Here is a 25,556-nt window from a genome sequence, read left to right as displayed (position 1 = left end):
AAAGTACCACAGCCATGTACTGTTTTACTTTTATGCCAGTGGGAACTTGAAAACTTTAAAGTCAAATGAAATCCTGGGAACGCTTTTGGTTTGGAGCACCACACATGCATCTAGCAGGCAGATGGCTGATACAAAGCAGATTTACACTTTTCCTGGGTTTAATTACTTTGTGTTTACACAAAGAACCACGGGCACCCATTACATGCACCATATTGTCTCCCTAGGAGCACTCTGCATCCCTGATCAAAACGAGAGTCGATGTTTTGTGGTCTGGGCAGCTGCAGATGACTGCCCTGCAGCTCAGTGCAGAGGCTGCTTCAGCTTCGGTACAAATACCTTTACATCACCAGTAGCAGTTCCCTACCCACCTTACCAGTTACAACATCTAAAAAGCACCGCGATAGCTGTGAGCTACCCCCACATGCCTCTGTAATCAAAGACCCCCACAGAAAGAAAACTAAATTACAGCAGAAAATGGAGCTCCGAGATAATGCATCACGGCGCCCATGCTTTCTTTTCCTGTGTTTTCGGAGTGTGCTCATTAGGTGGGCTGTGGGGGTGAAGGTGCTGCACTTGCATTTGCGTGTCGGGGGGCTGTGCTGGCGACGGCCGGTGTAATGCTATCATTTGCTGCTCCTAATAGCGCCACAACCCCCCCCCCCCTCCCGGGGAGAGTGGACGGCCATCTATGCGCATTACGACTGATGGGCAGCGACAGTGCTCTGCACGTAATAGAGGCCAGAGCTCCATCACCAGATAAAAATCTCATTTTCCAGCCCTCGCGCCGCATTCCACCGTAGCTGCCGCCTCGCCTTTCCCCCGTGATCCGATGAGGAGGTGGATTAATCAACCCCCCGGGAGCCCGGTTGCGGCGCAAGCCGCCCGCTGCGCGCCTCGTGGAGGGGACCCTCGGCGCTAACGCTCCCCCTGTGGCGTAGAGGGAGGCAGGGACACAGGGAGCACTGCGCAGATCTGCACAGGTGAGGGGGAGGACCCGGGTGTGTGCCGGACCGCACGGATAACAGCCGTTCCGCGCTTCACAGCAGGCACAAGGAGGGCCAGGGGCAGGGGCTTTATGTCAGAAACCGCAGAGGAGGGTGTAGATCCCTGATGCACGGCCACAGGCCAGGCCCTGATTCCATCACAGCGCTCTGCTCCCTGTAGACCACGCACTCCAGTGCAACGCAACCCACAGAGCTCCTCATTAAAACCGCACGCGAGACAGAGAGAAACCCAGGATCCAAACACACCGAACCACGCCTTCAGGGCAGATTAAGCCGCTGCACATTTTGCACCAGCATCCATGAAAGAGGATTAAATATTTTGTGTATGGAGAGATACAAAGTGATCACAGCCCGGCCGCTGGAAGGCGGAGGACACGGGCACACCTGGAGCCTGAAAGAAAACAGGTTACGTGACGGCTGTGACACAGGAGACAGTCTGCCCCCTGCACTGCAGTAAATGCACACTAATAACAGTGGCTTTCTGTGGAAAACAAGAACAACACTTCCAATTCTGTCACACTGTCAGATGCTGGAAAATTACCAATTTTAGTGGATGAAGGACACACAACTGAACTACAGTAGCTGCTGTATAAGAGGCAGTCTGTCGTTGCAAAAGAGAAACCCAGAAATCTGGGGACTGGAAGTGGCTTTCTTTTTCCTTTTGTTTTGGAAACATATAATATTCTTTAGTGACGACTGATAGCAGTGTTTATATGAATTCTTAATCCATTGCTTTGGCAGTGCTGTAGTTTTATGATTGTGCAAACAAAACGTATCTGAAATTGAGAGAGAGAGCAAGAGAGGGAGAGAGAGAGAGAGAGAGAGAGAGAGAGAATAAGAGAACGGAGACAGAAAAGCCAAACGGGAGGGTGGGTGGGGGAGTAGGGGAGAAGGAGATACCTCCAGTATGAGATTGCCTTAGTGCACTCAGCAACTCTTGGCCCCTGCAATCCCATAAGTGTGGGAAATAACAGAGATCCATTTACTCATCCGCGGCCCGACGTGTTTGTGTTGCTCTGCCGCTGTGAGGTGTTCTGTTTATGAGTTAAAGATGCGCATTAGGAGCTGCGCGCCTCTGCCTGTTACCGGCGGAGCGGCGCTCCCCTCTGCCCCCGGTGCTGTTAAATTATAGAGCGTGGCTGCGGAGGGCTCACCTGCCTCTCCGAGCGCTCCGGCTCGGCGCGGCGCGCGCGTGTCATTAAAGAGATCGCCATGCTCCGATGGAGACCAGACGCCTCCCCCAGCCTCACCTGCGCGGCTAGCGCTACACTGCCCCCCCCCCTCCCTCTCCCCCCACCTCGCTCAGACGCACGCCGCACCATTTCACACACCAATCCTCAGACTGCTCCCCCTGGACGGGTGCTCTGCACCGGGGGCCTGGGGGGCACACCTGCGCCTATCGGTGGCACCAAATTTAGCATGGAAAACAGAGCGAGTCCGATCCTTTCCTGAGTGGAACCATTCCTCAATGACACGGAGAGGTGACACACGCAGACACCGGCCTCATCAGACCACAGCGAGCCAGCCTAAACTTATTACTGGCTAATTACGCATATATTTGGAACCACGTTTTAAATACGGGAATTCTATCCGCCGGCCGGGGGATGATATTTCCTCTAATGCATTGGGTGTAATGGTGACAGAATTGTCCGCAGTGCAACTCACCACATTACTGCGTCCCATTAGTAAATTACAGAGGCATTACACAGCCATCATTGTCGTACCTGGCTCCAGCCTGCTGCTCCTGCCTACGAGAAGCATGGAACAATATGCTCCCCCCCCCCCGTGCCTCACTCCCAGCTCCCCCCGGGGCAGGTCACAGCAGAAATACAGACACAAATCTGGGACGCGGGGCGTGTTAATGTGCGCTGGGCGCTTGTTGCTACAGATCTGTTTGCCTCGGCCAGGTGAGAGTTCTGGAATCTATCACACCTAAACGCGGGATGAATGAAATAATTTGTCATTAGCGTGTCACATCCTCCATCTGTCCCCGCCGTTGAGGCCGAAACGGAAAGCGCCACGCGGGCCAGCCACCTAGAACATTCTGGCACGTCTCTCGACGAGCCGACTGTCACATCCATCATCGGGCCCAGCTGAAGCACAGGCAGGGAAAAAAGAGAAAACTTTCTCTCCAGCCTTGATCTCCACCATATGCTCCGGCTCCTGTCGGCCAGCGCCGCTACACAGGGGCCAATTTATTTCTCTGGAAGGACAGCCCGCTAGTGACATTTGGACAAAAAGCATTGGCTGTTTCATCCAGCTGTCACAAAGAAACTCAGAAGATCTGATCCCTCCTCTAACACTCCAGCTCTTTTTCTTAAAATACCCCACCCTCAAATATAATAACTGTATGAGTTATATCTATAAATAACGTTTCTGCAACTATATCGCTTATGTGGGTTTACACTGAGCCCCATTAAAAGCCCTTTCCAGCAATATTCACAGGTCTTCAGTGTGTCTGAACAGTAGCTGAAACCATTTTGTAAGTGACCATTATGGAGTGATGTATTCCACAATGGACTGTGGTTTTCAGCATTCAAATTCAAACTGTAGTATCGCATTACACAAAGTGGGAATAATTCATACAGGTATGGTTTCATCGCCCAAGACAAATATACTGGGGGGAAAAAGTTTTACGAAATATAATTTTATTATATAAAGTTTATTTATTATATTAAACTTTATTATTATAAAGTTCTGTTTCAGAAATGTTCTGCATGAATGGCATACCCCCTTCCGCAAGTAAGATTTTTAGAATAACGTAGAACACCTGACTTAATATTATTAATTCTTTATTAAATGACCTTGGATGTACACTGCATAAACAAGCCAAACCAAGTATGTGTCTGTGTGAATGTGTGTATGTGTGTGTGTGTGTGTGCGCGTGTGTGTGTGTGTGCATGCGTGTGTGTGTGTGTGTGTGTGTGTGTGTGTGTGTGTGTGTGTGTGTGAGCCTCCTTGTTTGTTGAAAGGTCAGAGGGTCAAACTGTGTGGCAGAGAGGAAAAGAGATAAATAAATATTAAATGACGATGGATCCACATTCTGGGTCCCTTGGCATGTGTACGCAGGTCTAATGAAATGGCTTCCATTAGCAGATTCAGCCAGGTGGAAACTGCCGGAGAGGCTGGAGCTTACAGGCCTGAAGAGGCCAGATCTCTGCTTGCACCTCGGAATAATCCAACTTTCCAGATGCCCGCCTTGTGTTATGATGACCCTGGAGATGACTCAACTTTTTATACGTTAGTATGCCCATGGGTGTACTTTTTGTATATGTGTTTGCATGTGCTATAGGGTGTGCTAATTACGTTAATGAAAACAGAAGTTTACTTTCCATTTGGTCAGTCTCAGGAGTATTTAAGTCAGCAGAAAGGAGGGCTAGGTGACTGTGTGAAAATATTGAGCTGCCTGACCCCCCCACAAACATCCCCCACCCACCCCATAGTGAACATAGAGCGTATTTGGAGCGGCAGTAAAATGTTATAATTAAAAGCCATAATTCACTGCATGTTATCTGGGCCTCCAAGTGGTTTCAACAGAGGTGAATTGCTTTGGAACCATGAGGGTGAGCAGAGAGCTAGTGGAGAGGGAAGGTGATAGGGCTGAGGGGAGTGGAGGGGTAAGAGGGTGGATGGGAGAAGAAAAAGGGCGGAGAGGAGGCGGGGGACTGTATGAGCTGAGTAGCAGGAGATGGAGGGAAAAGGAATAGAGAGAGAGAGGGTCGGGGGTATGTCATATGGGGCTAGCATTTCCCATGCACAATCCCACCTCACCCACCCCCCAACACTGCATCTCTCCCCTATGACATCAAGAAGCTGTAAGTGCCATTTTGTAAATCCGCCCGGCAGATCAAAGCGCTACCCGTGTTCTAATGGCTGCCATCCGCCCACCAACCGCGCCTCCAGGAGGAACAGGAGCGGCGAATCGCGGGAAGCGCCAACGGAACTGCAAGGACGGCGCGATTTATCATCTGACAGTTCTGCTGTGAGAGGCGTCCGCACCGCCGGGTTTACCATTACTTTGGACAGCGCTGCCTACTAGAAGATATGCCACTTCCAAGCCAACTTACAGATTGAGTGGGGGAAAAAAGTTACCTTTTTCTTTACTTCTCTTTCTCCACTTACTTTATCTATGAAGGTACACTTGCACCTCGTCACTGCAGTAATCGCAGCGCCCTGTGTCTCCCTGAACATACCGTGCTCTGGGTGTCAGCTGATTTAACGAGAGGCTGCCGGCAAAGCAAAAGGCCAATCAAAGAGCCCCAATAAACAAGACAAATAAGTTTAAAATTCAAGACAGTGACTCACCAGAGTGAAATAAAGTTCAATCGTTTCGGTGACAAACAGAGGTGCACGGAATTCTATGAAAAAAAAAGAAAAGACCTGCCATCTTCTGCAAATGACAGCTTTGGGTGAATCTGGTGCTTAACATGCAGAAAATAGACGTGTACGGAACTGAAAGTGCTGTAATTATTGTCTTCAAGGATGAGCACTTCAAAACGTGTATGTTGATGCTGACAATTTCACAATTGAGTGGAAGCAAAAGCAGGCCGTTCTCTCCAGAAGGCCAACTGATGCTTTTGTGCATCTCCTCCAAGTCTAACAACATGCCACCGACGTCCCTCTGATATCACCGTCAAGTGTCGTTTTGTTAAATACGATATAAAATACCTGCTCCTGATCACCATGCTACTTAGATCAGTAGCGTGTTCTTACAGCCTGGCTGCAATCATGTTTGGTGTAACTTTTCAATGGTTTGAGAACACATTTTTTTTTTGCGCTAGCCACGACCCATTAATACAGCTTTATACAGAAGCCCGGATCTTCTATCTTTGCTCGTCAGGTGGCAGACTGGCTGCTCGATAAGTGTAAAAAGAGATTCAAACATTTGCGCATATACAAACATGCGCGGTGACACACTCAGTAACACACACACACACACAAACGTGCGCACAACCCATGCACTCTCACACACTCTGGAGGGAATATCATTTACACCCAGGCAACATGCACACTTGAGCAATAAATATGCAAATGAGTAAACCTCATATTCCTTCACTCGGAGCGCAGAAAGCCACGGACGCAAGGAGAAATGACTGTTTTAAAAATAACACTGCACGTTTTAGAGACAGGCTTTTATATTATGCTGATCATTCGTCTGTTGGAGGAAAGCACTTGTATTAATACACAAAATGTTATTAAGCTTACATGGGAAATGAGCAGAACGCTTGTTTATGGAGGTTGCGTTATCACAATCATTTTTCTGATACTGTTGATGTCAGTGAACATTACAATTGAACGACTGGACTAGGCGCATTTTCATTCTGTTATTATTTTGAACAAGAAACATGTCCGACTTATTGAAATTCCTCAGTCACGTGATCACTTCCAATGTTACTGTTCATACTATACTAGCGACAAATAATCCTGCATTTTTTTAAGATACATGTGGTGCTACTTTGGTATTGTTTTGAAATTATTTTATTCATTTAAGTGATGCTGCTTCTGGCCAATCAGAATTCCTAAATGTATCTACAAATAAACAAGACGTTAATATGCTCCTAACATGTAAAGTGTGTATATTTTGTCTGTGGACCTTTGACTTTTAGTAGAGGCCGTCTGCGCTAACTAGCATAACCCTGAATGCCTACCGGGGACTTGGTACAAGCTACTAATACTTAACTTACAACACCTAATAGGCTCTTAGATGGAAAGACAATGGTACAGAGGGAGCTGTGTAGAAACACAGTAGCCTACATATTTCTGTTTTGTTTTCTTTTTCCGTAATTCGTGATTACAGGAATCTGTGTCTGACAGCCGCAATGAATACGCTGCATCATAAAGAGTAGTGAATATAATACATATACCAAATATAGGAATGATTTTCATCATCTTTTCTATAAAACTTAGGTAAAGAAAGTGATGGCAGTGACATAACCTGACAGTTAAGATTGTTCCACTTCACCTGATCCCTTTTACTCATCGCTACCGTGATATCATTTAAATAGTATTGGAAAAAAAAATGACAATGTATTGTTGCAAAATTTATATACAACAATCACATCTGTTCAAGAGGATTTGGTAGGTAAAAAGGGTTGATAATTGCGAAATGTTCTTCCCTGCGATGTATTCATCAAACAGGGAAAAAATCGTATTTGTATTTAGTAATTTCACAAAATCTTTTAAAACAGATAAATACATACATGATCAAACATACAAATGGCATGACTCATGATAGTCAACTGAATGTCATAATGCCAATTGCAGCCACTGTTCATACTAGTGTTGACCTTAACTAAATTAAAACATAGGTTAACTCAGTTTAATGAGTATCTTCCTGATAACCGTGATACAATTATCACAAGACAAGAGATACATTCAAATTTTTTATCGTTAATTACGATCTGTTGAATGCTGTATTACATGTAGTAGGTGAGTCCACATTTATTCTTAATAAACAATTAACCTAATTCTTACAAAGCATGAAAAATTTGAATTGTAACAGTTGTACTTACGTTTTGCATATTTGGAATTGTATGTACATACACGTGTATACAACTGTACACATATATAGACACGCTCACACAGACAGCTGAGATGCTGCAAATGAGCACAGGTCCGTTTCTTTTCATAGATACTGCTGGCCCTTACGAGGAAAGACTCGCAGCTGTCTGTTCAGAACTGGCAGAGGCAGGATGAGGGCTCCAGCTCCTGTTTCTTGATTGGTGAATGTCAGCCTGGCTGTGTGTTTGACAGCACACTGTCTTAATTAAGGACTCCCGCGCCCACGTGGAGGCCAGCGAGCCCATCCGCTCCCCGTCCCTGCCCCCCCCCGACCCCCCCCCCGAGCCGTCCGTTATCCTCCCGCTGACGTTTCCATTAAGATCCGCCAGCCTCTCCCTCCGCGCCGTGAGTTGTGGCCCCTCCGCGAACAAGCCATTAAGGACAACAAAGGCCCACATGCGCGCCTCTGTCCGTCGGCGCAGTGCATCAAAGCCCACTCTGCGGCTGACAAACTAGCGGGATGAAGACAAATACAGCCCCTTTCTGTGTTCAGGGGCTCCCGAACCGACACCGCCAAAGAGAGAGGGGATCGCTGGAGGACAAAGTTTGGGTACTCCACAAAACAAACGTCTGCACATCAGAGGCAGTGAACAACCACCCAGGGGGCCAGCAGACAGAGAGTCGAGCGTCGGCTTCACTCCAAAAAACCCTTTGTGTTCTGTAGTATTTTAAGGACCGCAGAACAAAGCCATTCCCACAGGCCCCTTTGTTCCGCACCCTATTCTCTCTGAACATCTCAATTTTGTGTCCAGTAATCTTATAAATACAAAGCATTTTCTCAATATCTGTGTCTGAGATCAGTGGCAGACATGTCTGTGAGCCTTTTCGCTTTGATTTCTCCTGGCTCGCCCCGGTTCAGGCGGGCAGCGATTTTTGGCCTGGTGTCATTGTGTCTGCTAACAGAAAGGGCGCCTGTAGCCTTCCTCCTCCACACGCGAGGTCGAAGGGAGGCACGCTTCCGCTCCACGTTGGGATTTTTAATTAAGTCTGAAGCGTGAGATTTAAGCCCGGCAAACAGTCTGGCCCATTGCCATGGAACTGTCGACCTGTGGAGATACTGGCTGCTAATTTACTCGTTTCACTTCCACCCTGTTCATCATTTGCCTTTCATTGTTATCATCAATTTCATCCATTGTCAATAACTCTCTCTCTATCATTCTGCCTCTTTTTGTCTTGTCTCTCTCCTCCATCTTTCTCTCTCTTTCCACCCCCCCCCCCCCCCCCCTCAGCTTAGCCTTCAGTCCATGACCTTGCTGTAAATGTCATCATACTTTATGATGCCTGTGATGAGTTAATTCACCACCGTAAACTTCTGCAAACACACACACACACATACACACACACAGTGGAGGAGTTAAACACCCCAAGGAGGTGTCTGCTGAATAATATCCTCTTTTTAAATTATGATGTCAAAAGTTGCTCTACTGTATCAAAGGGAAGGCTTTTGGATTCAAGTAAAGATGAAGACATCTAACGTGGACCGTCAACAGGCCGTCTTCCTGCTGCTGGCATCGCATGGCTGTCCTGACCCAGCGCTCTCCAGAGTAGCACTGGTGCCAGGGTGATGAATGAGCTATAATGGGGCTGCCTGGTTCCTCTGAGCAGGTGCGCTCTCTTTTCCCCTAGTCCTGATGAGTCCAGCCCAGTGAATAAAGGTTCGCAAACAGAGAATAGTATGCTTTCACACTGTTCTACTTGGCACTGACTGACCGGCATAGAATCGAATAAAGGAAAGACAGAGAGGAATTATGGCTGCAGGTGTGACTGTCATCTGTGAAGCTGGAAGCGACTTGGCTCTTTCACAGAGGCAAATTGCTTGGCTCCCCCCCCCCCCCCCCCCTCCTCTCCTTCCCTTTCTCCCCTGTCCATTTTTTCCTGGTGTGTCTCGGGCAGCTCCAGCCGCCGGCGCCAGGGGAACGTGGCAGTGTTAATGCCACGGAGTGTCTCGGGGACCCGGGGGCCAGCACTAGCAGCTGGCCAACGAGGGTCTGGCAGCATTGCCACATCTGACAACCTGTCACTGCGACTCCCTGTGGAGCCGCTGGAGAGAGAGAGACAGAGACTGGAGCCGAGATCAGAGAGAGGACGCGAGACAGAGATGGAGACAGCGAGAAAGAGAGGGACAAACAGTAAAAGGTAAAGAAAAAATATAAAAGATGAAGCAGAGACAAAGAAAGAGGTAGGGAAAGAGGGAAATAAAGAACAAAAGAAAGGGCAACAGATAGAATAAGGAGAAGGATATAGAATGTGTGTGCGCACATGTACATGTGTGTGTGTGTGTGTGCGTGTGAAGGTGTATGGTGAGGTGTCAGGATGGCAGACCAAAGAAAGCTACACATTCCAATTAGATGAGCGGCGTGCTGCCCGCTTGTCAGTTCTCTCGTTTGCTCATAACTCCGAGTGGGCCATGCTCTCACCACTCTGAGCTTAGAGTCTTTTTCATCTTCTGTCCTGCCTTAAAGGGCTTTTGCTTTTAATGGAATCTTTTAACCTTTACAAATTCCTCCTCTCTCTTCCCTACTCCTTTATTCTCTCCTTTGCTTCTCCCTTGCTCATTGTCTTTGGCTTTATCAGTCATCGCCTTACTGCAGAGGGCAATAAAAGTTTGCCGCATTCTATGGCACAGTGCTCTGTGGTGCCTTTTTTGTTTTGCTTTTTTTTTCCCTTCGGCTGTTCCAGTAGACATTATCGCAGTGATTGCGAAGATAAACAGCTTCGTGGCCCTTTGTGCTGAAATAAAACCAGTTGGAGGCTGTTCAGATAAGGAATTGTGGGTGAGGAGTTCACGACTGAGTCCACCTTACGCCCCCAGAATGCACCTGCTGGATGCTCGGATTGGATGTGGCATGCCAGCCACCACTTTGTCAAAGCACTTCACTGCACTCTGGTCTGCATCATCCAGACAAATCAACATACATGGGTCTGACCTCCTTCTCCATTCCTCTCCCGTCTCTTCCCCCTTCTGAGCTCTGTTTTCACCCCTCCATTGTTAACCCTCCCCCCTTCATTCTCTAGCTAATGTCAGCCATATCTGTTTTCCTTACCACTGCGGACTTTTTTAAATGACAAGCATTGTTCATCCCCTCTCTTCTCAGAGTTCACCTGGACTGCACCAAATGAGCCTGAAATTGAATGATGGCTTTAATCGATGGAGAGAGTTTAAAAAGAAGTAGAAAAAAAACAGTGGCACTAAAGTTCCCTGTCCTGCCTCCCATTTCCATTTTCAGGGTGATGGGGGCGGCGGGGACCAGGAAGCTGTATATATCATACCCTCTGCAGAGAAGCAGCTGATAGTAATGAACAACACAGACCGACGCGAATGCAGTACGCGATCCGTCACTGCCGAACACCCCCCTGAGCCAGCGAAAGCCTCGCTTTACAAGTGCAACCGCACTCCTGAGATATGCGCTGCCATGCTTAATTGTACACCACTTATTCCTTCATGTGTTTTTTTTTTTTTGTGCGAAATTGAGTATTGCCATTTCTAATGCCGAAATGACCGCTCCCTACAAACTACTTTCTGAGGCCTCTATTAAGATTTCATGAAGCGGTAACGATTATGCGATTAATCCCGGTCTGGCTTTGCTGTAATGGCCCCCACGGCGAGAGGTTCTGATGGCGAGTTTACAGAGGCGGTGTGTATGGATTAAAATGCAAACACAAACACACCGGCTGGCTGCTCATCGATCTGAGGGGATGAAATGGGGGTGGGGGGTGTCAGCCAGTCGGGGTACGCGTTCAATACCTGTGATATTTTCACATAAATAAAGGCATTGTTTGAGTCTGTAATTGTGGTGTAAGTAATGATGCAGATGGAGGAGTGGGCATACAAAGGTCCCGCACTGACTGGGTTCATTTGTGGCGGACAGCAAACGCTCGCACGTCAGCAGGCCCTGGACCTCTGGGACAGCACTGGCATGGAGCAGTGTGGCCATGTGGTTAGGGGACTGGGTTTAAAACCACACGGTTGCAGGTTCCCTTCCTGGGTGGGATACTGTTGTTTTAAATTACTGGTAAAACGAAATGCTTCAGCTGACATCCGAGCGCATGAATTGATAATGTTACATGAACTACAATATGTAAGGCAGGTGTTTCCGAAGTGAGCAAAATAAGGAATGGGTATCTCTTCGGAAGCCTCTGCATCCATGGACACTTAACAGGAGTATTCAGGATAGGGCCGTGCCTTGACATTCATTTGGCACAAATCCTTGTCCCAGGTGACTTGTATGGCTACATTTTTACTTATTTTACATTAGATCAACCTGATGAAACCCATGTTTAGCCACTTGCTGAAGAACACAATAGCACTTGACAGCCTGGGGGAACAGAACCTGCAATCATGGAGACCATACCGCTCTGGGAGATAACGTAAAGCAAGTTGTATTTTCATCGTCGCATTTTTGCAGATCAATGTGTAGCCCCCTTGCCCCTGTAAGTGCTATCATACCCATTTGGTTATGAATGGCGCCTTGGCTCCCCTACCACCAACTTGGAGTGCAGAAATAGAAGCAAACACTGCCACATGCTACTGGATCGCTTTCAGCTTCAGAGAAGAGAGAAGGAAGAGGAGGAGGAGGAGGGGTAGGGGGAAGACTGTACAACTTGACTCCTTTAATTGCCACTGACACGTTATTTGCTCTGCGCTTCGAGTGAGACAAAACTCGGGGACTGGTTTTCATTGTGGAAATTCATTATTCTGACATCCGCTTACAAGGTGTACTGAATGCAATCATTTGAAATTCTGCCCCCAAGGAAAATTATTTCAGAGTTACGAGATTTATTCAGTCCGAAAATCTTCCATATAACCAATAACCAATCATGCATAAAGAAAACCAAATACTCGACTTCCCTGAGATTGAGACCTCAAAAACAAAGACAAGCATTATATAGAGGAACTGTGTATTCTGTTGTTGAAACTCTACATATAACATGTTTATTGCAGTCTCATGGTTACCCATGGTTGCAGCTGGTTCATGCATGTAACTGGGTTACGCATGACATTTGTCATTTTATTTCCTGCCTTTCTTTAAAATGGACTGTAAAAAAAAACAACCTCCCAGCCCTCAAGCGGGTCCTGAAACTATTGATTTGTAGGTCTGAGGAGGTCCTGAAATCTATAATTCATAAAAGTAACAGAATCAGATGGATGGTTCTGCTGACAAAGCTGACTGTGGTTATTCTTGTACCAGCTTCACCATTAAAAAGCAGATCCCATTTCATCCATTTATATTGGTTTCGATTGTGCCGGGTTTTTTACCCCATCAAAGATGCTTTTTTTGGTTTCACTTCCTGTCCCCTTTGTGGAGCTAATATCTTATGAGACTGTGGTTTTGTGGGGAAAAATGAACATTTGTAGCAGTAACAGTATCGTTGCCCATTAATGATACAGATAGCAGGAGACATATGCTGTCACTTTTACCATGTCGCTGATGCATTAATAATAATAATAATAAGAAGAAGAAGAAGAAGGAGCAGAAAAAGAAGAAGAAATAAAGAATAGTTTTGTTATTATTATTAAAAAAAAACATTCGTGCAGATGATCAGCATGCCATAGTTTTTTTTTTTTTTTTTAATTTTCATTTTTTTCCTGGAAACATAATTAAGAACAGCATGCATACATGGGCCATATATTAAAAGAAGCTCTTGGAGGAACTGAACAGAAATTGCGAGCAACAGCAGCATGAATTTAATTAAGGTGTCCAAAATAAATAAATAAATAAATAAATAAATAAAAAGGGAACAAAACAAGCAGATAAATATTTCATGTGTTCTCACACAAGCGTGGCTGGGGATGCCACGACAGGGCATGAGCAACAATTAAAGAGTAATTAGATGAAACCCCCTCTCTGGAAGATTAGTGTTTGCCAGAGATCTATGTATGTAATTCCAGTCTCAGCCTGGGCAAAATTGCCTTTGTTCCTCCCCTCTTGACTTGCCGTGTGTAAACACCCCCTCCCACCACCTCACACCCCAGCTTTGGAAACCCAGCCACACCTGGACACCCTTCTCCCACCAGGAGTAGCTAATTACAAAAAGAAACTGGGCAAATCCATTGATTGCGGTTACCACAGGCACAGTGTCCCATCATGCAGTATTATATGGTGATGCTAGCTGATCAAGCCCTTCTGGCAAAATGTTGCAGCTACCCTTCCTGAAATGGGATGGCAGCTTGTGTGTGTGTGTGTGTGTGTGTGTGTCTTCAAGGCTATGGGAAACAATAATGTTACTACATGCATACAGCTGGATATTTACCAATGCCATCTTGTTTATACTGTACACCTTTCTCAACGGTATAGCACATTTTATTTTATTGATTATGGCACTGTCATGTCATGTTATTGATTATGGCAGTGTCATGAGACTGAGCCAGCTGACCAAAGCTTTTCAGTTTGGTTCCCATGTGGGGCACTGCTGTTGAACCAATGACCAAGGACCTTAAACCGAATTGCTTCATATCTACAGTACACAGCTATGTAAATGGACTATATGCAAAAGGAAGAATCATAAGAGAAACTTAACAAGCTGCCCTGTTGTCGGGGAAGCAAATAAACAGTGTGCTATTTAAGACCCTGGTGTGGTCTGAACACTGACTTAGATGTGGTTGGAATGACTCAGATAATCTCTCCCGCATAACATACAAATCATTCTTCTTTGCTGAAACGTCACCTTCCCAGTTGAGTATGATATTATCACGGATTGTTACTTATTCAAACACATTGCAGTGCATGCCATCCATCCAGCTCTGCATATTCCGTGCTAAGCAAGCCCAACAAAACACCAAGTGTGGCCTTCACTCATTGTCTGTTAAATAACACAGTCTGTATTTTATAAATGCCATATCAGAGTTCAGTAGCTACAGGGTGTATATAAAAGGTAAAAAAAAAAAAAACCTGCTCTTTAAAATACTCTCCTTTATGCTACAGTTTAAACAGTGTGCATACTGAAAAGTAAGTTTGACAGTGATGAAACCTCAATTTCTTCCTACAAGAATATTATGCTACAATATATGCATATAACAGCTGCATAAGCAATGAACAGGGAATTCTAATTCCCTGTAATACGTGAACTTTCAAATCATGTACAGGTGGCTGTCTTGAACCGGTTGTGCCATTTTGTACATTTATAGGAACATGGTGTAATCCATCTGATTTCTTGTTATTCTGACTGCCTCCAATTCTCACACTATGCTGTGAAGTTAGTCATACCTTATCTGCCTGTTAGCACATGGCTACAGCACACTTAAAATTGAAATAAATTACAGTTCCATGAAGTAAGACACAGCTATGTGTAAAATGGAAAACTGCACATCCAACTTACCTGAGCATATGTAGCCTGTTGTTTCTGAAATTAACGTGATCAAACCTTTTTTAAAAATCAGCAACATGAAAAGAACATGAAGAGGGGATTCTGGGATTAGAAGAGATTTACTGGGAAGGAAAGAAAATTTTACAAGAACACATTTCCTCACTTAATCAAATGAGATTATAATAGGACTTTTCCATAAGGACACATTCTACGATACAGGCAATGAACAACATATTAAATATTACATTTTAAGGAAGTGATGATTTAAGGATCCACTTGTGATTATGGTTGTAAACAGGTCAACCAGTTTACAAAATACAGGCCACAGAGGAAAAGAAGTGTAGTGTAGAAGTGTAGAAGACTGTAGTGAAGCCATTCTTTGCCATTTTACCTTGCTAACCTGTAACATTCGCATAATGTTCCTCTCACATTCAAGCACAAAGCCTGCATTGTCGTAATGCTCATTAAATGCACGCTTAAGATACCTTCATGCACATGCCTCTGATTTTACACTTTTGAGAAATGTGGAGCACCTTTCAAAATATTGGATTGGCTCTTGTTTGGTCAGATCAGGAGGCAAATGAGAAAAATTCTGTCCAGGAGCCTGAAGTTTGCCAGGGCAGTGAAGTTACTGAGAAGTCCTTTCAAAAGGAAGTTTCTGGGACACGCTGAAGACGAAAGTGATCGTATTCTACTTGTGTCCTCTTGACCCTGACAAAACGAACATGTGCTTACTATGGCACCACGAGAAAAGAAATTTAATATACTCCATCTTAGGCACTGGGGGGACAATTCTGCTTACTGTAGCCAGAGCTGTAAGTTAAAGATCTACTGCACTGAAGATGACATATTACTGAGGATGATCTGTCACACCAATGAATTGGGGATTTCCTCCTCTTTCCCGCTCTCTTCTCTCATGCTCTCTTCCTCCTTTTCCCTTTAATCTTTCTCTCCCTCCCCCTTCCCTCCCTTCCTCTCTCTCTCTCTCTCTCTCTTCCCCCGCTCCCTCTCCCCCACTTAGCTCTCTAGTGGTTCTGAGTATGGGCAAATGGAGAAATGATTGGAAGTGAAAGATGAGCAATGATAATTCCTGCATGCTCGCCCTCACAATGGGGGAATGATGAGGTTTCATTCTCTCTGCAGTCATTGCACTTTTGGGTCAGGTGTATCATTAGAATGAAGAGGCCTTCTGTGTCTAACCCTTTGAAAACCGAGACATCTGTAAGCGCCGCCAAACCCCCAGCACTCATCGACCTCCACTGTTGTATACTGGGGTGATAACGGTGTGGTTTAATGACCGCCTACCACTGTTTCACAATGATTTGTGCTTCAGACGATTTAAATTTTAACATGTGAACCACAGTCAAATGCTGACAAGTGGCGGGGAGGCCATTTTAACCTCCTGAAAGTATTTCAAATTTTCACATTTCATTTTCAGATTTCAAAAGTATATCCGCCAATCATTACGTATTGGCCCTTGAATAAGCATTTGTGCCTCCTAACTCCTTCTTCTCCACTCAGATCCTATCAGAGAGGCTTATGTTATAGACCGTATGAAATGAGTGAAGCTATCGTCCCTTGCTGTTAGTGACACCACCGTTCCAGTCCTTTTGCTTCCATTAACCCATAATGTTATAGCATCAGAGTTTCAGTGCACCGCTTTGCAATGTAGCACATTTTTTTTTTGTATCTCAATGTAAGCAGATAATACCTCCATCACTCTGAGTGCATGGTCAGGGACATGGCTCCTCATCCTTTACAAACACAAAAATGAAGACAAGAGAGAAGAAGGACATGCATGAGCGGCTTCCGATAAGGCAACAGATAAGAAAATGACAATGTACACTGGACACCATACATTTGTGCCAGCAAAATGACCCTCAGTCTGAGATGGGTGAGTGAGAACACAGATGTGAACTTTTCACTATCCATCTTTATCCTCCCCCTTTGAAACTGACACATGTGGTTCTAAGATGGGTTTTTTAAAGGAGTGTGAGTGACCGAATGCTGTTACATCCCCCTTTCCCGCAACACCCCCAAATAGCACGCTTTTGCACCTCAGATCAAATCTTCCTGTAAAGCACGGAGAGAGAGGGAGAGAGCAGCACCAGACACCGCCCCAGAGGGATGGGGTTCTGAGAGATTCTGTCACACACGTGGCAGACTGAGCTAAGAAATGACAGATCACTGTAGGGATGGATGGCTGGATTGTGTAGGTGTGCTCATTAAAAAGGCTGAATTTGTGAGAAGCGGGAAGGGGTGGGGGGGTGGGGGGAGTGGGGGGGAGGGGCCGGGAGTCATGTGGGAATAGAAAACTGCACTGCCGCTGTGTCCTCATATCCCTCGCCCTGGAACTTTCTCTGCTCAGGTTTTCGGTGCTTTAAAGTGCTTTGCGAGACTTCGTGTTCCCTCACAGATCCAGTCTGAGTAATAAATGAGTAGGAGAAATGAGAGAGCTATGCAGACTGACATTTTCAAAAGCCTGCACAGTGATTAATCCTTTATCGCCTTTTTAAAGACACATTACAGAAATGCCTAACATTCATGTTTGTGACTGCTGCAGTACTTAACATATGTAAGGTATACATGCTTACTGTGGAAATTCGTGCATTTTATGGTATGGGGTTAACTCTAGTACACTGAGTGAGGTCATTCTAAGGTAGCAGCTGATTATGCTATAGTAGTAATGTAAGCAGGTAGAATGGAAGCTGTACTCCCGGGTCCCTAGCTTAGAGCAAGTCTGGCAAATTAAGTTGGACTCATGTTTGTAAGGAGGAGGGGCATCTCGGGAATCGCGTGCCAGGCTGGTGCGAGACAAAGCGCTCCTCCGACAGGGGAGCCACTCGGCTTGGCTGTGGAACATGATCCATTAAATAGCATCTCTCTGGGAAGGTGTTGTTCTAATAGCAGCAGGGAGAGTTGCGTGACATGGAGCTTCCCCAGGAGAGAGTGCCAGCACCCATGAGTCTCACTCTTATCATCACAGCACTTAGCCTGCTAATCTGAGCTACAGAACAGATCAATGGCTTATTACACACAGATGCAGACACACATGCAAACTCACACACACACACACACACACAGGCATGTTTACACCAATTCCTCACACACATGGGCATACACACTCACTCTCGCACTCACACACACTCACGCACACACACACACACACACACAAGCATGTTTACACCACATTGACACACACACGAGCATACACACTCACTCTCACTCTCACACACACACACACACACACACACACACACACTGCAGTGACTCTGAGTGGCTGGGTTCATGACTCAGACAGAGGCGGGCTGAAGTAACAATTAGAGGTGTATTCAATCAGCAGCTTCCCTTCTGTCGGACTGCAGCAGGACCGAGGGGAACGCCGCTCAGCCAGAGAAGTCATTATTTCACCGCACTCCTCCACTTTCCAGAATATATTAACTTCACGGCAATGCCATCTTAGCCGGCGAGTGCCTGCATCAGTTGTTTTGAAGAGACTTTCGCAATTAGAGGATAGGAAAAAAAGCCTCTCCCAGCACTCCCAGACCGCTCTGCTGAGACAGAGTGATGGTACAAAACAAGCCACATGTCCCCAAGCCCCAATGCAGCACTTTGCGAGTCACTGCTGCTTCTGCTGCTGCTGCTTCTGCTGGTGCTGCTGCTGCTGCTGTGAGGACTGCACCATGACTCTCCTCCCAAATTATGCCGCTCCCCTGGAACCCCGAATAAATAACGTCCTCAAATGGCAGCATGAGCCACTTTAAATCAGTGCTGTTTTGTTTTCACTGAAAAGCACAAACTGCAATATTACCCACTGAAAAACCGTATGAGCCCTAAAATCATGTCCATATTAATGAAAACACAGGTGTACACACACATACACACACGCACACACATGCACAGTATAGTACACTACAGCACATGTACACACACACACACACAGACACAGGCACACACACAGATACACAGACACACACACACACACACAAACATACACACACACACACAACAGTACAGCAGACACACACACACACACACAGGTCCATGAACAGATTTTAGAGATGGCATTAGAAGTTAAAAGTGTTAGTTAGAAGTGAATTTTAAATGTGAATGGTGGTCAAACAGTCCCCCGAACCCTGCTCTAAAAGGCAGACTTCACAGCACCCCATAAAGGAGTGCAGACGGTGCGTTTACAAAGACACGGCTCTGCGCTGAAGCCTGGAGCCCTCTATGCACTTAGGGAACAAGGCCACGGTGGTGATAATGACACCACAGCTGCCTGCTGAATCCCAAATCCAAAAATGCTTAATGTTTCCCCACCTCACAGGGAATAATGTATCATTGTCTGAATAATAATGAAACTTTTTTTTCATACAGCGATGTGCGAATCAGCCTGAACTGTTAAAATGCCTGTTTCACGGTTCGCGACGATGGCTTCGAGCCTCCGTGATGAATATGTATTTCATAATGCAATCACACCGGAGAGATGACAGTAGGTTAGTTAAACCTGTCTAATTTCTCACAAGCACAAAAACAAGTTCTGTTTTCATCGTTACATTTTTTTAAAATTTCCTGTTATGCATAATATTAACATTAATTTGGGTAAAAAAAGAAATAAATGAGTAAATAACTATCAAATGCAATGGTGATCAGGTAATGGAGGTGCTATTCAAGTGCCCTCTAGTGAAACTGCTTCAGAGCGACAGTGAGTTTCACACAGATCACACTAAGCTCTTCATTAATACGAATCCACACACAAAGTTTTGCATTCATGGCAAAGCAAATCAGACCAGATCAAATCAATATAATGTGATGCAGAACTGTTAACAAAATAAATGAACAAAATATCATGGAGCACTTCACAGCCCAGTTCAATGATTCGTAATGATGGAGAAAGCAGCAGTACTGTAAAAAAAGAAAAACAGCCCCAATTTTGAATTCAATCATTATGGCTGATTGTTAATGAGCCTTGGCCAATAGACAGATATGAAATAGATGGTAATTTTCATGATATCAAGACATCTCTATCTGAGCCAAGAGGGAGAAAGATAGGGGAGTTTGAGCTTTGAGGGGCATTTAAATCATCGTCTCAACACATTACTGTGGAAATTCAGCTGTTAGGGAGGGAGCCACGATTGCGTCCTTCAAGGCTGAGCAAGTTTCATGTCATTCAGGAAATAGAAGCTGGAGATGGGGGGGGGGGGGGGGGGGGGTATAAGAGGCTGAGGAGTGTGTAAGTACTGAAATTCACACCAACTGATTACCACATGCAGGTGCACACGTGTACAGACACACGCACACACACGAACACACACACACACACACACACGCACGCACACACGCGCACATACACACACGCACACACACACACACACACACACACACACACATGCACACACGCGCACATACACACACGCACACACACACACAGAGCTGAAGACGTTACTTCATCGGGTATGTGTAATGCATGGGAACAGCTGACAGAATAACTGGAGAAAGAGATAATAATCAACATTTAATTATGGCCTACATTTGCAGCAACATCTTCTTTGTTTGAGTGGGTGGCAATGTATCTCATAATGCAGGCAGTGATTTTCTCTGCAAAAATGATGGCAGCTACTCTTTCTCTCCTCTTCTCTCCCCTCACTCTCTTCTCCCTCCTCCTTCTCCCCGCCTCCTCGCTTCTCTCCCTTGTCTCTCCCTCTCTCTCTCCTTCTCTTCCCCGCTCCCTCCTCTTTTCTCTTCCCTCCTCTTTTCTCTCCTCACCCTCTGTCTCTCTCTTTCTTTCTGTCTTATCCCCCCCGACAACCCCACCCTCTCCAGTGGTCTTGCGCTGAATCAGTGAATACCACAGACTCATGGGTCCTTGCTGGGGCGCGAGAGGAAGAGACAGTCACTGATCCTGCAACCAGAGCCCACATCTCAGATGCGTTCCAAAACCCAGCCATTCTTAAAAAGCTAATCTCTGCTCTCACTGTACTGAGCTGCTCCAAAGGCCACCTTAATCCTGTGTATAAATCTCAGGGTCAGAGTCAATGCAATCTATACCTTGTATTCAGCTTTGATTTTTTTTTTTTTATCTGGGTCATGTCACTGATGCAAAGCCATTGATGAATACTGCATACCATAATGAAAGAAACAGACAAGCTGCAGCACATGCAGAAAGAGAGAACAGCTCGTATTCAGAGGACTGTAGCTCTGATTCTCTGCTTCTGTCAGTCCTAAGAAGGAAATTTTCCTTTTCCGTCCGCAACACCCCAGTGAAGTGTTAGCCATGTGACCCTTAGGGCAGTGAGTAAATCATGCTTCACACTCGCTCTTGTCCGTTTTCGCAGAGGCTGATTACTCATCCCTGGGATTGCGTGTGAAGAGCACAGAGTTCCATACTGTGAACTGAAAGCTTGGTTGGGCAAGACCAGAGAGGCAAGTTCAATGACCTCTGTGCCTGTGTGCGTGTGTGTGTGTGTGTGTGTGTGTGTGTGTGTGTGTGTGTGTGTGTGAGAGAGAGAGTTGTTGTTGTTGTTATTAGCATATTCGTCACCGCGCTCCCTTAGCATTGCTAGGTGCTCCAGGGCTCTGTCCCTGAACCACCTGCTTTCCCCAGGGGCTGTTGGTGGAGGTGTGTATGGGGAGGGGGGTGTTGTGACACAGACAGCCATGTCACCCCAAAGCCCAGAGGGGAGGACTGAGTCACACTGGCTTAGGGCCCGGTATGAGTGTGTGTGTGTGTGCGTGTAATTATTAAAGTGTATAGATCATTGCTTTGGCTTGTGTGCTAGAGAGTGTAAATATACTCTTTATACTGCAGTACATAATGTGTCTCCATCAATATGGTCTGCATGTAATGGTACACTTTGTATGTGTATGTGTGTGTGTCTGTGTATATGCCTGTGAGTCTACTAATAAAATTGTTGCCAAAGAAGTTTAGCTTCTGCTACGTTCTGTATATCTATGTGTGTGAGAGTTAGAGTATGTGTATGTAAATGCATGTCCGGCGAGCATGTCTCTGTAGTATCCCCTAAGAGCCTTTAGGGGAAGAAGGCCAGCAAGTAGCTGGTCAACTGACTGGCAGATGAGAACCTCTGACCTGGTGAGCTGGCCCTCTCCATGATCAACATACCAATGTATAAGTAAACACCATCTTCATCATCATCATCATCATCATCATCTTTTTTCTGAACATCATTGTCATCACAATCTTTGTCAAAATCATCGTCCTCATCATCACCACCATCATGACCATCCCCACCACCACCACCATCATCATCATCATCATCTCCATGTCTGGCTGCAGGTAGCATGAGTGTGGGTCAGTGCGGGACTCACTATGTGCAGCTCCAGGTAGTCTCCAAGCCCGGAGGAGCTGTCCACCCGCACCAGCACCGCGTCCTTCAGCTGCGTGCTGAATCCGATGGCCAGCCGGTCCGCCCGCGTGCTCGGCCGGTCGTTCGGCGGCCATGTGTACACGATCAGCCCGCCGTCTCGCCCAAATATGTATGTCGTTCCCGCTGCAGAGGCAAAATGAAAGCACAGAAATGTTAAGACCTGTGTGTGTGGGAAGACTCATTGTGTGTTGTAGGTGGACTGAACTGGCGTGGTTTAGACTGGCCTTGGCCTGGATGGGCCAAGGCCAGAAAGAAATAACTAGCTACATTTGGGTAACCAGAGACTGACATACAGACTTTGTGAAATAGCTTTGAGGTAATATAGTGAACAGGTGTTTTGAAACGTAGGGACCTTCAACTGTGAATGTGCTGAAGGAGTTCCCTTTTCAAGTGATATACATCAACACAATTCACAATGACTGTTTCATTCTTTTTTGTTTCCCCCTATCTTAATTACAGTTGCATTTTTTTCCTCTCTATTATTGTCCAGTACAGTACATTTTGGCTGAACAGACAAGGAAAAAAAACAGTTTTAACATCACATGCCTGCAGGTCTCTGTGTAATCTGTTAGATAAAACCTGAGAAGTGAAGTATTTGCCTCACTCTTCTATGCAATGAGGGCTTTCTGTTGTTCTCCTCTATTCAACCAAATTATTCCTTGAATTGCCATCAGAGAATACAGCTTGGACACCGGTGCCACCCTAACTGTGCAGAATCCCAGAACCCACAAAGAGGTGTGACACAGCTATCCCCAGCTCTCTTGAGCCTGCATTCTAGCCGCATAGCCATCACACTGACTGAGACAGAGGGAACACAGACAGCCAACAAAATAACAGTCCCTAATGCACATAATGGGGCATAACTGGACATATCTCCTCAGGCCTCATTTTGGCCCTTTCCATCATCCGGGTGCATCTTCGCTCCCTCCAACATGGCAACGTAATATTTCCCGACAGACAAGAAATTGCCAAAATACTCGCTAAGCATCATTACGTCAAACTGTCCGTGACCTCCGGCCTGCATCCCATGGTGAAAAACAGCCAGCTGCCCCCTCCCAGCTTCCCTGAGGTCCCTCGGGAGACAGGTTGACCTAATTATACAAAACAGCTACCATTTTATTACCATCACTTTTATTGTCATCGGAGGAAACGGATAAGAAGCTGTAGGAGGAAGCCAGCTGTGTTCAGGGCCCAGGTACACAGCGTGGCGTCCAGCTTTCCCAGTGTCTCCACACTTAATTAATAACATCAAATTCAGACGGCGCCTGGAGCTGATTGGCTGAGATTCTTAATTGTACCCTTCTGATGACCTCAGTTACAGTGATGTCACAAGGCCCCGTTTTTTTCTTCCTGCACGCTGAAAAATGAAAGTTCTTCTCTGAGGCCCTAACGAGGGGACGTGAATGATGTTTCAACATCAGCGTGATGCTAATTACGCAGGCCTTCCTCCCACAGCAGTGTGTTAGACATTGATTCACCAGAAGCTCACAGAGAATACAGAAGCCTTTGCGCAAATGTATCCCTTAGAGGCGAACTTGCAGCATAGATTACTGACCTATGCAAATGGGAAGGGAAAAAAATGCTAATGGCTGGGTAAGCGCTATTAAAGTACAGCACAGAGAGGAGATTTGGGCTTTTTTTCTAATACATTTAATATAGCCCAAATGTTGCCTCAGGGTCGAACTCTAAAAAGTAGCAGCAAAGGTAATAACCATGTTGCACTGCTATGACATGCTGTTCATCATTTTAAAAAGTCAATTCAAATTCAAAAGTGCCAATTCAATTATGATTTTTGTTGCTTTATGATTTTTGACATCATTTGAACTCAAGTAATTAGATTGTCTGGCAAATGGACATGATATAAACTGCATAAAAGTGTATTTGAAAAAAAAGTAAGTAAAATATAATATGCATTTGGCTCTTTCAAAGAGAAATATGAAAGCTTCATCTTGAGAACATTGATCATTTTGTTAGATGGGTCTTATCAATCAAGCATTTAAAACAATACAAATAAAGCATTCATAATTGCTGGTTCTGGGTCTACACTTTCTAGCTTTCATATAAGAAACTAAAAAGGGTCCTGAGCATTCTCATTTCTGTGTATCTTTGTATGGAAAGAAAGGAAAAATAGAGAGAGAGAGAGAGTAAAGGAAATGTGGAAAAAGATGAAGAGCATGTCATCTCCCAGGCATTTTCTAATTGATTCCTCTGTGGTTATGGTCAGTTTATAATCGTATACACTACTTACATATACAAATAGTAAACAGTGAGAGAGAGAGAGAAGGAAAGAGACCAAAAAAGAAAGACAGAGAGAAAGGGAAAGAGAGAAAATGGGAGGGAGAGAGAGAATGGGAGAGAGAGAGACGCTCGTGGATCATACCACTGAAGATCTTTAAATATTCATTGAAAGGCAGAATGTTAAACTGCCACAGCAGGAACAATAGCATATAAATCATTCTGACTGTAATTCCGATATTTTCCTGTAAACCAGCTCATGAGGGTATAACAATATCAATAAATTATTTTCATCTTATTTATATATTTCTGCCCCTGCAGTCCATATGAGCACGCAGAGATAAATCCTCTTTCTCTTAGTATTCCCTCCTTCCTCTGCCAGCATCCATTGCATACCCACTGGCCACGTTCTCTCATTTTCTCTTCTTCCTCTCTCTTTTCCTTCCTTATCAATATTGAGGGGGGTGAGACCTTTGGCGGTCCATGAGAACTGTAGTCACTGCAGAAACACAGGTTTAATGCGCCATCTGGGCTTTCATGATCTTTTTTTTTTTCCTGAAACCCAGCTTTCATTAGCTCTGTTTCTGCACGGCCATCTATCTCTCGTCTCGCCCCCAGCCACAGCACGCTCGCCACAAGTTACATCATATTACCATTAAGCACGTTCACACAATGTCAGCAGTCCTAAGTCCCATGACAACCAATCCAACCCCCCAGCACTGGATTATATGATCTGACACCACTGCTCCTCCAATGACAGTTTTTCTGCCAGTAATGAAGCTAAGTGACTTTTTGAAAGGACAAAGAGAGAGGGCAGTAGGAAGCCTGCTGGTTGCTGACCTATAATGCATTTGAGAATTCATGAATTAGACTCAAGGCATTCACATACCAATGTACAAGTTTTTAGGTATTTCTTCTTATTTTAATGTATGCTAATGCGAGTTGCTTCAGCGTGACAGTGCATGTACAGGCATTACCTCAGTCTCTGAGTCACATGAGTCACCGCTGATGGGGAACCCCCCTCCTGATGTGAAGGCTAACATATCTTGAGAAGACTTTAGTTGAG

The 25,556-nt window shown here is 45.4% G+C and overlaps 1 protein-coding gene across 25 annotated transcripts in view; it reads right to left on the bottom strand.

The window, feature by feature from the left end:
- LOC118789872 (neurexin-1a) overlaps positions 1-25,556 on the bottom strand; it is a 307,259-nt gene that overhangs the window by 84,615 nt on the left and 197,088 nt on the right. For all 25 annotated transcript variants that reach the window (XM_036546568.1, XM_036546567.1, XM_036546570.1 and 22 more), the window contains one exon: positions 22,197-22,378. In XM_036546568.1, the coding sequence (XP_036402461.1) occupies positions 22,197-22,378 (182 nt within the window). The remainder of the gene's footprint in view (positions 1-22,196; positions 22,379-25,556) is intronic.

Source organism: Megalops cyprinoides, chromosome 15 (assembly GCF_013368585.1).
Source record: "Megalops cyprinoides isolate fMegCyp1 chromosome 15, fMegCyp1.pri, whole genome shotgun sequence".
Classification (NCBI taxonomy): domain Eukaryota; kingdom Metazoa; phylum Chordata; class Actinopteri; order Elopiformes; family Megalopidae; genus Megalops; species Megalops cyprinoides.
The sequence above is the reverse complement of the archived record's forward strand: the minus strand, read 5'-3'. Positions and strand labels throughout refer to the sequence as shown.